Source organism: Bubalus kerabau, chromosome 8 (assembly GCF_029407905.1).
Source record: "Bubalus kerabau isolate K-KA32 ecotype Philippines breed swamp buffalo chromosome 8, PCC_UOA_SB_1v2, whole genome shotgun sequence".
Classification (NCBI taxonomy): Eukaryota; Metazoa; Chordata; class Mammalia; order Artiodactyla; family Bovidae; genus Bubalus; species Bubalus kerabau.
This window is the reverse complement of record NC_073631.1, coordinates 10,657,704-10,673,388: the sequence shown is the minus strand read 5'-3', so window position 1 is coordinate 10,673,388 and position 15,685 is coordinate 10,657,704. Positions and strand designations below refer to the sequence as shown.

At 42.9% G+C, this 15,685-nt stretch overlaps 1 protein-coding gene and 1 non-coding gene across 3 annotated transcripts in view; both read right to left on the bottom strand.

Moving 5' to 3' along the window:
- The window catches only part of SUN3 (Sad1 and UNC84 domain containing 3), a 46,654-nt gene that overhangs the window by 2,805 nt on the left and 28,164 nt on the right, over nucleotides 1–15,685 (bottom strand). Inside the window, exons 4-8 of one of the 2 annotated variants that reach the window (XM_055589671.1) lie at nucleotides 12,297–12,337; nucleotides 10,592–10,763; nucleotides 9,220–9,304; nucleotides 6,637–6,752; nucleotides 4,220–4,387 (exon numbers count right to left, since the gene is read on the bottom strand). In XM_055589671.1, coding sequence (XP_055445646.1) covers nucleotides 4,220–4,387; nucleotides 6,637–6,752; nucleotides 9,220–9,304; nucleotides 10,592–10,763; nucleotides 12,297–12,337 — 582 coding nt within the window. The remainder of the gene's footprint in view (nucleotides 1–4,219; nucleotides 4,388–6,636; nucleotides 6,753–9,219; nucleotides 9,305–10,591; nucleotides 10,764–12,296; nucleotides 12,338–15,685) is intronic. The other variant, XM_055589672.1, reaches the window with a different exon arrangement.
- Nucleotides 14,650–14,753, bottom strand: LOC129659784 (U6 spliceosomal RNA). The gene has a single exon (XR_008718252.1). It is a non-coding gene; the product is annotated as a U6 spliceosomal RNA (small nuclear RNA).

Sequence of the window (15,685 nt, the reverse complement as noted above, 5' to 3'; positions counted from 1 at the left end):
CAGTTATATATACTTTTCATCTATATATTGACATATATAAACATACATATTTCATATTTGACATATATATATATATCTCATCTCATATAGTTCCTTTAGCCTGTTCAGAGAGGCATGCTAGTTTTATTTCAAACCTTCTTTATGATCCTGTTTTAATTTCACTTGGTTCATAAATGTGCTAATATTGAGAAAAACAGTGACAAGTATTTTGTCTTACTAAAAGGATTTTTTTTTTCACTCTTTAAATATGGTCAATTTCTTAAAGGATTCTTGCCTGAAGGATTCACTCATAATTCCTCTCTAATGAGCAACTGTGTGCACTTTTCGGAGACAGGGTTTGACCTGCTCCAATCCAGTATAACTCAACTACAAGTGTCTGTAGAAACCGACTGTGAGTGCCAGCAGGCTCACATCTAAGGACGGCAGTCTGTTTTATAACTCGAGACCCACAGCATCTAAAGGTGTTCCAACGACACACAAGGCAGGTAAGCGCCGTGTTTAACGCTGAGTCCCCTTCAGAGAGGGACCCCAAGGGGATGGAGTAAGGCATAAACCTCTGAGGGAAACATGGGCGCAGACCCGAAGAGAAAAGCACCTGGAGACGGCCAAATGGTGGCTGGTGCGCTGGCCTAGAGGAAACTCAAGTCGCTCCGGCTGCAGGGGGCAACCAGCAGCACGCTGGAGCTGGTGCTGACTCCGAGTTCAGAAAGGGCCAGAGGTGGGGCCACGGTGTGGAGGCCAAGCATGAAGCTGGGAGTCCCCTCATCTGAGGGTGGGCTGATGATCTTTTTAAAAACTGATTAAGTTTTCATCGCACCGGGTCTTCGCTGTGTGAGAGCTTTGTCTAGTTGCAGCGAGCAGGAGCCACTCTCTAGTTTCTGCGCACGGGCTTCTCAGAGCGGTGGCGTCTCTTGTTGCAGGGCACGGGCTCCAGGCACACAGGCTTCAGTAGTTGCAGTGTGCAAGTCAGTACCTGTGGTGTGTGGGCTTTAGTTGCCCTTGGCAAGTGGAATCTTCCCAGACCAGGGATTGAACCCGTGTCCCCTGCATTGGCAGGCAGACTCCCATCAGCTGTACTACCAGGGAATTTCCTCTGATGGTCTTTTTAAAGAGCATTTAGAGCCTACCATCACTCCTGTCCTGGTGCAGAAAAGAACTGTCGTTTTCTTCCCACCTCCAGGACAACTGACCTCAAGAGCATCCTGCAGAAATAACAGGGGACGGTAGATCCTATCAAGAATGATGGGCTGTGCCCTGCCACACCCAGGGTGTGGGCAGAGCTGAAAACCCCTGGGCACAAGGTTGTAGGATTCCTGGGGTCAACCTTCTAGAAACCACACTCTGGGGTCTCCAACCAGACCATCGAGCTGTGAAGCTTGCTGTCAACTTGCCCATAATGTGTGCAGAAAAAGCCAGCTTTTGACTGTTCAGCTCTTAAATGAGACAGACAAGCATCACCAAATACACGAGGAAAGCACTTAGCAAGGAAGATGGAGCCCATATTATAAATAGCAAGGGAGGTACTTGGGAGTATGTGAAGGAGCTGAAAACATGGAACAAATCTACATCTGCTCACATCTTCAGACGTTGGAGAGAAGGTATTAGAACCACGAAGGAAGATATTTAGATTCTAGAAAAGGGAGCATTTGCCAAAAAAAAAAAAAAAATCAGAATAATCATGACAGCAGAATTTAAATATTCAAAATTAGGTTTAAAATATAATTTGATTAGATATTCCAAACAGTAAAACAGAAAACCAAAGAAGAAACATAAGATTAAAAACATTTTTAAAACAACAGATTTAAAACAAGTCAAATCCTTAGAGAGTGGAGCTGAAATCCCCTGATAATAGCTGTGCAGCAGGCCTGACCAGGCACCAGGTGGGAAGAGATAGGAGCAGAGTGCTCCTGAGGGATATCTTTAAAAAATAAAGGAACTTCTCTGGTGGTCTAGTGGTGAAGAGTCTGCATTGCAATGCAGGGGACATGGGTTCGATCCATGGGAAGGATGCAGGGAAGGGATAGTTATGGAGTTTGGGATGGATACGTACACCCTGATACATTTAAAGTGGATAACCAACAAGGATCTGCTGTAGAGCACATAGAAAGAACTCTGCTCAGTGATGTGGCAGCCTGGTTGGGAGGGGAGTTTGGGGAGAATGGATACGCGTATATGTACGGCTGAGTCCCTTTGCTGCTCACTTGAAACTATCACATTATTAATAGGCTATACCCCTGAGAGAGTCAGTTCCTAGGCAAGTTGATAGGGAGTCTAGAGGTCCCCAAGGAGAGAGGGGTCTGGAATCCTCAAGGAGGAAGAACGGACAAGCTTTTTTTCTTTCTCCACATTCCTTAGGATTATTTAACAATAATGTATCCTGCCTAAGGACAGTCTTTGGATTCAACCTTTTGTTATCTTAAAATGTTAATTATGGGAGTAGACCTGGTCTTTACAAGGATGTATCTTGCCTGAGGAAAGTGTTACCTTAAAATGTAAATTATGGGAGTAGGTCTGATGAGGTCTTTACAACCTCCAGACATTCTTTGGATTATATAACCTCATTGTTAACACTAGCAAGCGGATACTCTTTTTGCCCCCTTCTGATGCCTATGTCAGAAGCTTTCTCTATCTCCTTTATACTTTAATAAAACTTTATTACACAAAAGCTCTGAGCGATCAAGCCTCGTCTCTGGCCCTGGATTGAATTCTTCTCCTCCGGGGGCCAAGAATCCCAGTGTATTCGCGTGACTCAACAACAACCTTTCACCCCAATACAAAATTAAAAGGTTTAAAAAAAAGAAAATGTATTCAAGGTCATTGTATGACTCAGCTAAGAACAATACTGTTCACAGAGTCACAATGAACACATTGGATGTATACTGAAGCTGAGATATGCCATATGCCAGTGTCTCACACATGAAACACAGATTTATCATGTGATCTAGAAACTCCGCTCCAAGGCACAAACTCAAGAGAAATGAAAACCGAGGTCCACAGAAAGCTTTGTACCCAGCGCCTCACAGCAGCACTGTTCATTGTTCATAGCAGTCAGAAGAGTGGGGTCCATTCAAATGTCCAGCAACTGCTGAATGGATAAATAAAAAGGGGTCTATCCATATAGTAAAGTATTATTCAGCAATTAAAAATGAAATATTGACACATTTTAGCCTACACAGACCTTGAAAACATTATGCTGAGTGAAACAAGCCATTCACAAAAACCATTCACATATAATATGATTCCATTTTATAGGAACTATCCAAAATAGGGCTTCCCAGGTGGCTCAGTGGTAAAGAATCCGCCTGCTAAGCAGAGACATGGGATCTATCCCTGGATTGGGAAGATCCCCTGGAGAAGGAAATGGCAACCCGTATTGGAGCAGTATTCTTGCCTGGAAAATCCCATGGACAGAGAAGCCTGGCAGGCTGTAGTCCAAAGGGCTGCAAAGGGTCAGACATGACTTCGTGACTAAACAACAATGACAACATTTGAAAGAGGCAAATCTATAGATACAAAAGAGACTAGTGGTTGTCAGTGGCTAGGGCAGTGAGGTGGGGGATGAGAAGTGACAGATAAGGGGTGCAGGGTTTCTCTGGAGAATAGTAAAAATACTCTAAAATTGATCATGATCATGGTTACACAACTCTGTGAATATACCAAAAGTTACCAAGTGTACACTTAGTACCTGACTGAATTGCTGATGTGTGAATTATATCTCAATAAACCTGTTTTTTTTTTTTTTTTCTTTTAAGTTAAGACATAAACATTTTGGGAGAATTGGGAGAGGCATGGAAGAGAACTAATCTCCATTATCCATTCAAGGAAGTCAACAGTAACAATCAAAACTGAAAAATCAAGGAATAATAGTAAAAGCAAATATGAAGGCAGTATCCACATGAGCAGCCCAAACTCTGGCAAGTGAAAGCTTCCAGGGAGTAAAAATTGGTGGGAGAAGTGGGACAAGGGAAAATCTTGTTTCATTTTCATCTATGGGAATTGTACACGTATAACTTGGATAAAATTTTTAAAAATAGCATTAAGTAGTAGTAATCATCTGGTCCAACCCTCTCACATTGTAGATGACAAAGCTGAGATACTGGAAGTAATACACAGAAATAGAAATGTTTAGCTGCACAGCTCAGATGAGACCCCAGCTCCCAGTTCCTAGCTGATCACCTCCTATAACCCCTTCTGAAGGAAGATTTAGACAGCTCCTCACATAGACAGAAAATTCCTTGGGTGCGCTGGAGATGTTTCCTGAGGGGGACACCTTCTCTGAGATGTGCTCCATGGTAACAGCAGTTGGTATGATCTTCCTGGCAAGCTTGATTAGGGCATGACCCTGGGAGCCTGGAAAGGCCCAGCACTTCCCAGGGTGGACGTCCGGCTGGAAAGAAAGCACTGCATCAATCCCTGACTTGCTTATATATATCCACTCCTACAAGGTTGGCCAGCTAAGCACTACTGACTATAGATCTTGCTTATGCCTATAATATGAAGGCACTGTGTGAGACGTATCAAACAGCAAAGCTTCCAGATTCCCACAGGTGTGCTGACGTCAATCAGAACCTTTATTTCATGAGTATGTTTTCTTTTGTTGCTCTACTTAAGACTGTAGGCTGCTAGATGCAGCCGGTTGGTATGAGTGGTGATAGCACTGGTGAAGACAGTGCTGGTGGTGGTAATGAAGAGAGAGGTGACAATGACGGCAGGTGATGGTGATGATGGTTAATGTGATGGTGGTGGTGGTGGTGATGGTGACGGTGATGATGGTTAATGTGATGGTGGTGGTGGTGGTGATGGTGATGGGTAATGGTGATGATGGTTAATGTGATGGTGGTGGTGGTGGTGATGGTGATGGTGATGGTGATGATGGTTAATGTGATGGTGGTGGTGGTGATGGTGATGGTGATGATGGTTAATGTGATGGTGGTGGTGGTGGTGATGGTGATGGGTAATGGTGATGATGGTTAATGTGATGGTGGTGGTGGTGGTGATGGTGATGGGTAATGGTGATGATGGTTAATGTGATGGTGGTGGTGGTGGTGATGGTGATGGGTAATGGTGATGATGGTTAATGTGATGGTGGTGGTGGTGGTGATGGTGATGGTGATGGTGGTTAATGTGATGGTGGTGGTGGTGGTGATGGTGATGGTGATGGTGATGATGGTTAATGTGATGGTGGTGGTGGTGGTGATGGTGATGGTGATGATGGTTAATGTGATGGTGGTGGTGGTGGTGATGGTGATGGTGATGATGGTTAATGTGATGGTGGTGGTGGTGGTGATGGTGATGGTGATGGTGATGATGGTTAATGTGATGGTGGTGGTGGTGGTGATGGTGATGGTGATGATGGTTAATGTGATGGTGGTGGTGGTGGTGATGGTGATGGTGATGGTGATGATGGTTAATGTGATGGTGGTGGTGGTGGTGATGGTGATGGGTAATGGTGATGATGGTTAATGTGATGGTGGTGGTGATGGTGGTGGTGGTGGTGGTGGTGGTGGTGATAACAGTAGTGGTGATGGTGGTGGCGATGGGTGATGATGATGATGGTGGTGGTTGGTGATGATGGTGCTGATGATAATAGAGATAATAGAGGTGATAACGGTGGTGACAGCGATCCTGGCACTGGTGCTAAGGAAGAAAAATGATGTCCATCATTTTCTAGATCTAGACTGTACTCTGGACTGAGATTTATAGGTTTGCCCCTGAAGGTATTTCTAAATTAGAAATAAATTCAGGTGTGTAATTATGGTTAAGAGCTCTACTGTCAGTTGGTATCAAAGGCCTTTTGAATTGAACTGAAATGTTAATGAAAATCTTACTTGGATAGAAAGATGGTAACAATAACCCTGTGTACGAGACAGCAAAAGAGACACTGATGTATAGAACAGTCTTATGGACTCTGTGGGAGAGGGAGAGGGTGGGGAGATTTGGGAGAATGGCATTGAAACATGTATAATATCATGTATGAAACGAGTTGCCAGTCCAGGTTCGATGCACGATACTGGATGCTTGGGGCTGGTGCACTGGGACGACCCAGAGGGATGGAATGGGGAGGGAGGAGGGAGGAGGGAGGAGGGTTCAGGATGGGGAACACATGTATACCTGTGGCGGATTCATTTTGATATTTGGCAAAACTAATACAATTATGTAAAGTTTAAAAATAAAATAAAATTAAAACAAACAAACAAAAAGAAAATCTTACTTGGAAATTTCTGCTGTTAAAATCGGGCTTTATAAAAATGTGGTGACCTGAAGAGCACAAAGTACACTACTTGCAGTCAGGGGTCATGCACCTTCAACAGGTATTTGTCAAGTGACTGAGGTTTTTGGTGGAAAAGGAAGACTACAGAATCAGCTTTAAGAGAAGATATGGAATGTGTATGTCCTATTGGAGAAGTACATAGTCTAGTTCACTGACCTTAAAATAAGAATCAATTAGCTAATCATAGTTTTCTGCCCATAAAATAAGACATAATGTATTTTGATGACTATAAAAATGCAAGGAGATGGTTTCAGGTTCTCTGACAAGTTCAGAGCTGCGTCTCTTTCAGACATTAATATTTTCATGATAAATAATAGGAACAAGATCCTAAAATATAAACAGGTTATTTTTAATCTAACTCTTACCTGGAGAATGATGTCTGGAGGCATTTCATAATTTAAGAAGCCGATCCCATGCCAGTACAGTTTTGCTTTATTATTTTTGTAACTTTCTGAGGTCCCAGCTTCAACAACAGAGGCTCCTGATAAGATAAAATTGTTTTTTAAATTAAAAAAAAAATCACACAATTCAAAACACCATTTAGATTTTAATGGTGCTGGAAAACTATTACTGGGCAACTTACAGATGAGGTAAAACTCATACCAGGAAATTGGTGGTAAAAGTATGATTTTCAGCTTTCATTACCACTGAAATATTGTCACTTTGAGAAAATCATGTTTGTTCTGTGGTTTCACAAAATTTCTGGAACTGACATTATGATAAAAAAAAAAGAAATCTGGAGCCACTGATTTAGACATGGAACTATTAGGTGGATTGTGTTTATTACCTAAAGAAACATCTGGATCCCCACATTTTAACAGCTTTTGTGATAAATAAACCCGATTCACTCAAAAACAAAAGCAGAAAAACCAACAGTGTCATAAATATACTAACAAGTTGTATTTATAATAGCCTTTCTTCAGATTCATTGAGCTTTAATTTTAATCGAAATAAAAAATATACTCATCAAATATTATCCCTTCAAATTACTTCATTTTAGAAGTAAAAGTTGTTTTAAGAAATAAAATGCAAATCACTTCCTTAAATTCCATCTGGGTATCAAAATACAGCATTAAAAAAACACAAGTATGAGTGAATATCAAATCACCAGTGCTTTTTCTGAGAAGGCAGGATTTTAATAGTGAAGTTTGAGAGTGTTTACAAATTCCGGATGAAAGGCCTTTGTCAACAATGTGGTTTGTAATACTGTCTCCCAGCCCATGACTTGTCTTTTCATTCTTTTCAATATCTTCTTGCCAAGCAGAAGTTTTAAATTTGGATGAAGCCCAAATTATCCATTCTTTTCCTTTTGGAACTGTATGTCCAACTCTTTGAGCACCATCAACTTGCTTTTTCCCTACTGTCAAAAGTTAATTAGTGTGGGATTATTTCTGGACTTCCTATTATGTTCCATTGATTTCAAACTCTCATTACTGCAGCTTTATAATATTGTAGCTTAACATCAGGGAATCCTCCAAATTTGTTCTTCTTTCAAAAATGCTTCAGCTATTTTAGAGACAGTTTGTAGACGTCTACAAACAGTTGTGCTGGGATTTTGATCAGGATTGTATTGAATCAACAAACTAGTTAGAGAATTGCCATCTTAAAAATAATGAAACTTTTAATCGACAAACATGGAAGATCTGTCCAGCATTTAGGTCTTCTGTTATTTCTTCCATTTGTGGGTTTTGTTTGTTCATGTGTCCAGTTTTTAGCACACAGATCCTATGAAAATTTTATTAAATTTACACCCAAGAATTTCATGTCTTTCACTGTCATTGTGAATAAGACTGTTTTTAAATTTTCTTTTCCCAATTTCTGATCATGAGCATTTAAAAATGAAATATACACAGTTGAACTTACTAATTTCACTTATTCTAATAGAGTTTTGATGATTCTCTATGTAAATCTCTATGTAAGTAATAATTATTTGGCAGAGTCTTTATGGCTATATATGGTATCGTGTCATCTGCAAATTGACACGATAGTTTTACTTCTTTTTCTCCCATTTGGATGCCTTTTACTTCTTTTCCTCTCTGATTGCTATGTCTTGGATTTCCAATACAATGCTGAACAAAAGTACAAAAGTGAGAGCAGGCATCCTTGTCCAGATTCCGATCTTAGAGGAAAAAGCGTTGAGCTTTTCACACTGAGTACGATGTTAGCTGTGGACTTGTCATAGATGCCTTTACTATGTTGAGGTGGGTTCCCTCTATATACTTTGTGTTCTTTTTAGTGATTGCTCTGGCAATGTTAATACACATAACTAACTTTTCAAAGTCAGTTTACAGTTAATATCTTACCAATATGTGTAAAATTCAAAATTTTATATCCATAGAGTTTAACCTCACCCATTGACCTTCCCTCAAGACTTGTCACATCTACATGTATTAAAACCCCATCAGGGACTTCCCTGACAGTCCAGCGGCTAAGACTCTGCACTCCAAAGGCAGGGGGTCCAGGTTCGCAAGTCACGGAGCAGCTAAGCCTGTGCACCACAACTACGAACCCACGTGCTGCAATTGCCGAAGCGCACGTGCCGCGACTACGGAAGCCCGCAGGCCTGTGCGCCTCAACAAGAGAAGCCAACAGAATGAGAAGCCCGTGCACCGCAACAGAGAGTAGTCCCCGCCCACCGCAACTGGACAAAACTTGGCACAGCAGCAAAGACCCAGTGCAGACCAGTATTTAAAAAAAAAATTTTTTTTTTAAAAAAGGACGTTACATAGAGTTGAGACACTATCACTTAATCACTAATGGTGCATTGAGACTAGTTATTAGCAGTCATTTTTGTATGTAGAAGACAAAATGCAACGAAGTTTGTGATGCTTACGCAAACTTGCTGTGGCAGGCAGGCTTTCTCTGTGGTCCTCTTCACAGACGCTAGTGAACGGAGATCGTTCTGAAGTCCTGACTTTTTACATCGAGCTTAACGTTTCTTTACTCACCTGCCGACTTAAGGGCATAATCAGCCATCTGGACTTGATCTTCTCTCAGCTTTTTCAGTATGTAATTCACCAAGTTGGACATTTCCTATACAAATTGTAAAAAGAGTTTCCTGTTAAGAATCTCCATCACCTTCTTGAGTCTTGACAATTTACTCTATTGATTCGGACCTACGTTTGCTAATCGGCCAAACACACACAGGTTCTTCCTCTCCCCTCCACAGATCAGTGGGATCCCTGTTTCACAGGCAGCTGAGGTATCAGGGAGCTGAGAGGTGCTGGGCCACTCGCCAAGGTCATGGAGGAAGGCTGGATGTCAGTCCCCTGAGGAGCACCCCAAAATGCTCGCACAGTGGAACAGCCCAGTGAGGTTATGTGTGCGACCTGCTGGGCCCCCCTGCTTAGCAATGAAGACTGGAGTGTTCTGTAGCTGTTTGGGAATCGAAGGCAGTTTACACAGAGCACATGATTGCTTGTATTAGAAATTATTCCTCTTTTAAATCAATATTGGGTTATAAGGATGTTCTCAGTCTTAAGAAACCAAGCATCCTGAGAGAATGTAACGGTCTGAGTTCTAAATAACAAAGCACTTTGTCCCAGGGCCGTGAGGATGGGGGCTTGGAGGCAGTGGTGGTCAGCGTCAGCAGAATGTGTACTTCAAAAAACAGAATCTCAGGAAAAAGAAACAAAGCCAGTGCTAACAGAAGGAGAAGAAGTAAAACCAAGCTCTTGGTCTTCATCATCATGTTGCCTGATCTGGTGCTCATCCGGTCAGATACACTAGCGTTAGGTCCCTGAATAAAAATATTTTACTATTTAAGTATTTGTGTATAAACATTCAGAGACTGCCATTTGTGAATGAGCAGTCTTTTTTTTTTTTTTTTTTTTAACTGCAAAATAAAACAGAGTCAGTTACTTATTTGGGTGGAAAGTCAGTCTTACTGCAATACAAAATCTTCCCTGTGACATAGCCATTATGAAAAAGTGTGCTTCTAGGGGTGAGCCTTAGTAAAAGTAAAGTAGGGGCTTCCCTGGTGGCTCAGATGGTAAAGAGTTTGCCTGCAATGTAGGAGACCCAGGTTCGATCCCTGGGTTGGGAAGATCCTGTGGCGAAGGGAATGGCTAGCCACTCCAGTATTCTTGCCTGGAGAATTCCAAGGACAGAGGAGTCTGGCGGGTTGCAGTCCAAGGGGTTGCAAGAGTCAGACATGACTGAACAACTAACACTTCACTTTACAAGCTAATGTAGAAAAGGAATTTGCAAGAAGAAAGAAGACAGACCACACATCCCAGCCATCATTACATTTCCCCATCACATAAGTTGTCCACTTTCTGGAAGTGGACACGCCCCTGCCTTCCTCCCAGGCTCACTTACCTCATTGATGACCTCGGTGTGGTTCCAGCCTTCAGCGGGGTCTATGTCGGCATTCCAGCTATAATTGTGCAGACCATCCCGCATGTCTCTAAGCAATGCCTTTAGAACATCTATTTGTTCAATTAAAAGGAGAATTTCCCGGAAGTTGTTTTCCAAAGTCTGGCTCTCCTTCCTGTGAATGGAGACCTTCACTGTGAAAGGAGGAAGCAGTGGACTCCCTGCCAGCCCCATGCTGGGCTTCAGGGCCAGCAAAACCAAGCAGTGCTTTACCTTGCAGAAGAGAGAACCCTGAGTGAGGGGTGCCCCCTTTCCTAGAGAACAGCCCTGCGCTGTGCATGAGGAGCAAAGACATTTCGGGAAGCACTCCTGAGGGCATCGCAGGCATGGGCTGTGCTCTGTGCAGGGAAGGGGGGCTCAAAGGCCTTCACTCATCCCATTCTTCCCTCGGGGATTGAGGCCAAGCTGACTTGAGCAACTTAATAGTGCCCCAAACCCCCCTCTCACCACCTTAGGGGCAGGGCACCTTGCACTTTGAGTGGGGTACGGAGCAGGGGGATGCCAACCAAGCCCTGAAATTCTGTGAAACAGCCTTTAGAGACGAGTGACTGAAAGATTCAGGGGCCCAGGGGTGGGGGCTTAGGGGAATGGGGTGGGGGTGGGGCAGCTGCCTTTCACCAGCTCAAGGGTGCAAGATTTTACTTCCCAAGAATCGGCTCTGCTACTTGTACAGTTTGAGAGTTACTGGTAGAGAGAATAAGAAAATGTCAAACCAATGGGTATTTCTTTATGTTGAAAAAATGTAAGTACTGTTAATACTTATTGTGTGTGTGTGTGTGTGTGTGTGTGTTTAGTCACTAAGTTGTGCCTGACTCTTTGTGACCCCCATGGACTGTAGCCTGCCAGGCTCCTCTGTCCATGGGAGTTTCCAGGCAAGAACACTGGAGTGGGTTGTCCTTTCCTCCTCCAGGGGATCTTCTCCATCCAGGGACTGAACTCATGTCTCCTGCATTAGCAGGCAGATTCTTTACCGCTGGCCTTCCCTTTACCAGGGAAGCCACTTCTTTCCCCCCAGTTTATGAAATGGGCTTCCCTCATGGCTCAGTGGTAAAGAATCTTCCTGCCAATGCAGGGGATGCAGGTTCAATCCTTAGGTCGGGAAGATCCCCTGGAGAAGGAAGAGACAACTCGTTCTAGCATTTTTGCCTGGGAAATCCCATAGACAGAGGAGCCTGGTGGGCTACAGTCCATGGGGTTGCAAAGAGTCAGACATGACTTAGTGACTAAAAACAACAAACAAAAAAACAAAAACTTATGAATCAATATATGTTCACAATTTGGAAAATACAAAACTGCTGAAGAAATAGAAACTGTTAATAGTTTTTGTAAAAGTTTTTATCCCATGCAAAAAAGTTGTATTAAATAACAAAATAATTTTGTGTCCCACTACACTTCTCAGATAACCAAATATATTTTTAAATTATTTTAATGGCTTCATAATTCTCCATTCCAGGTATTTAAACCCTGGTCTATTTTTCTAATTTTATCCCATTAAAAAAAATAATAAATAATACTGAAAGCACCTCCCAGAGTACGTTCCCTTCAAGAAGGATCCACAGAAGTAGAAATTAGTTTTATAATTTTACAAAAGCATTTCAGTGTTTGGACACACGCCAGAAAGTCACACACACGAGAACATCTCACTCACTTTAAAAGTTCCAGTTGCTCTTTTGGCATTCGAAGCCTGGCCTGGAAAATAAAACAGAGCAAAACCAAATCATTCCAAATCCTGCCTACTCGGGTGGAGTTGTTTTTCTTATTTGTGGAGGGGAAGGAAATCAAGGACCACCCTTCATAGACACCCCTGGCCAGCAGGACCCAGAGTCTCTAAGACATCTGCATCTTCCTGCAAAGAGTGATGTTTAGAGGAGACGCAGAGACATCCAGCCCTGAGGCTTGTCCCTGTAAACAGTGAGGAGCATCCCTTTGTACATGAGGAAGCTGGCTGCTGGAGTCCATTAGCCATGACATCAGGAGGATCACAGACGCTTATCTAACACTGACAGGGGGTCTCAGAAGGACCATCTTGTGTTTGAACAGGTGGTGCCCCAGCCAGGCTGACGATGCTTCTGATGTCGAGGATGTGCAGGGCCTCAGTGGAGGCGGTCCACACAGGGGCAGCGGACCGAGGGTCTGCTCAGGCTGCCGTTCCCCGCCCCCACTCCAGTTCCCCCCACCAGCTCCTCTGTGTGGGAGGCTCCACATGCCACTCTGGTTCCTGGATCCCCCAGAAATAGCTGAAAAGCTAGCAGTTTAAACTGACAGAGGTGAATTCTCTCATGGGCCTGAAGGCCGAAAGTCCAAAGGCAGGCTGTGGGCAGGGCTGTACTTTGCTGAGGCTCCAGAGAGAGTCTGTTTCTTGCTTCTTCCACCTTCCGGCGGCCCTGGGCTTCCTGGCTGGCGCGGTACCACCCAGGCCTCTGCCTCGTCCCCATGGGCCCTTCGCCCCCGGCTGCTTCTCCTCTGTGTCTCTCTCATGAGGACACGTCTCAGTGCGCTTGAGAGACCATCTGGGAAAGTCAGGACAACTTCATCTCAGGATCCCCAATTACGTCTGCAGACTCTTTCTCCAAATAAAGGTCCTGTGGGCAGGTTCTGGGGGTTGGGCCATGAAATAGCTTCTCGGGGCTCACTTTCACCGCAGGGACCATCCATGTGTTCTCTGACAAACAAGGCCCATCCTCTCAGCCGACAAGTCTGCTTCCATGTTTCAAAAACTCTGGCTTCCCATCAGTGTGCTGTTAAAATGGTTCAAGGCACAAGGAACATCTTATCCATGCCACTATGTGCCATACAGAAAATAATTACCTCGCTTTCTTTTTTTCCTGCTGAGCATTTTAATTTCATTTTTAAAATTTTTATTGGACTATCGTTGCTTTATGATGTTGTGTTAGTTTCTGCTGTACAGCAAAGTGAATCAGCTACCCGTATACACGTATCTCCTCTTTTTTGGATTTCCTTCCCATTTAGGTCCCCACAGAGCACTGAGTAGACTTCCCTGTTCTATACAGTAGGTTCTCATTAGTGAGCAATTTAACTTATTACAGGCTCTCCTCAATATTTTTCTTTGTACAGAGATGTGGAGTTGGGAGCTGATTTTTGGTAGGGATAAATTCTTATTTCCAGTGTTTCAGTTGCTGTTTGAATAGGTTTCCTCTCACTAGGGACAGTGTTTTGCATTTCTGTTACTTTTTTTCTGTTTTACCCTTAAAAGAACATATAGAAAGTATGCCTTCACTAATTTGCTGATAAATGAATTTCAGAGTTCTTTGAAAGCTAACATTTTCCTAATTTTTAAAAGCATTTGCCTCATTCCCAAAAGGACTTCAGGTGGCTTCCACTTTACGAACAAACATAGAATAAAAAGTCTTTGAACAAAAAAGTGAGGCAATGAAAGTGAATAGAAAACAAGGACTGGAAAAGGACGAAAACATGTGAAAGATGGGTGTGACTTCAATTCCTGGAGTTCTCAGCTGTGGCCCTACATCTGTTCCTAACATTCTAACAGCGGAATTAGGTGTGGGTGGGAGGGAATGGGGGAGACAAGAGTTGGCAGCAGTCCACAGGGAAAAAAGAAAACCTCAAAGATGTGGCAGAGGCTGCTTTGCCTATGGCTGGTAATCCATCCCTTCCATGAGGCTCCTGTGATAAGAACGTGCTGGGTGTCTCCTAAGAACTTTCCCAGGGCTTCCTTCCTGGCAGGTGGGCAGAGCCCCATGGAAGGTTAGGACAGCCGTCCAAAGCCTTCATTAAGACTCTGCAGCAACTCCAACAAAGCACCTGCTGGCCAACCCTAAACATGCCCATTAAAGGAGGACCAGTGGGCATCTGCAGTCAGTTGAATGGGTGTAGAATTGGCAGCCTCCTGAGAAATGACAAGGTGAAGGAGAGAACGCAAAGGAACAGCTGTGGGCAGGGCCACAGCCTTGCTTCTTGCTGTTTCATTGTTTTACCCTTAAAAATATGGAAGACTTATCAATTAAAAATAAATAAATATTTTTAAAAATATGGAAGCCTTCACAAATCTGCAAGTCGTCCTTGTTTGGGGGCTGTGCTGATCTCTGCATTGTTCCAGTTTTTGTATATGAGCTGCCAAGCTGAGCGCTGTTTTGTTTTTTCAGGTAAGGTTGATTGAGATCCAAAACTTTATGTCTTAGACTGTGGCTCCGACACTTAGAGCTGGGACAGATTGGATGCAAGAGCTCACAAATGCCTCACATGGCCAGTACTTCTTTCTTTTTTTAGACAAAACTGTCACAAGTTAGGGCTTCCCAGATGGCGCTAGTGATAAAGAATCTGCCTGCCAATGCAGACGACAGAAGAGACGCGATTGGATCCCTGGATCCGGAAGATGCCCTGGAGGAGGACATGGCAACTCACTCTAATATTCTTCCCTGGAGAATCCCATGGACAGAGGAGCCTGGCAGGCTCAGTCCTTACGTCACAGAGTCAGACAGGACTGAACAACTGAGCATGCATGCAAGTTATCTAATTTTAAACCCTGTAACTTCCAGGTGAATCCTGGAAGCTATCGGATTGGCCAAAAGTTCGTTCAGTTTTTTTCCTGTAAAATGGCTCTAGTAGTGTTTAGCTGTCTTTAACTTTGTTTTAAACAATTTTGTTAGGTTGTATTGTGACTGCTGATATATCAGTGTGCATTTAAAAAAAAATTATCAAATTGGTGAATTTTTGTGTGGCTATTTTAATACTGAAGACAGAAGAAAAAAGGAACATTTCTGGCATATTATGTTTGGAATAATTATTGTTTGGATAAAATATATGTTTGGATAAAAATATAAATAAAAATATGTTTGGAAAAATAACCATTTTGGGCATATTTAATATATCAAGAAAGATAAAAATGCAACTGAAACACAAAGATTTGTGGAGAAGCTGCTGTGAGTGATTGAACATGTCAAAAGTGGTTTGTGAAGTTTTGCGCTGGAGATTTCTGGCTGAACGATGCTCCACGTTTGGGTAGACCAGTTGACAGGGATTAAATCGCGACATGAAGTAAGATTACTCAATGTTACATCA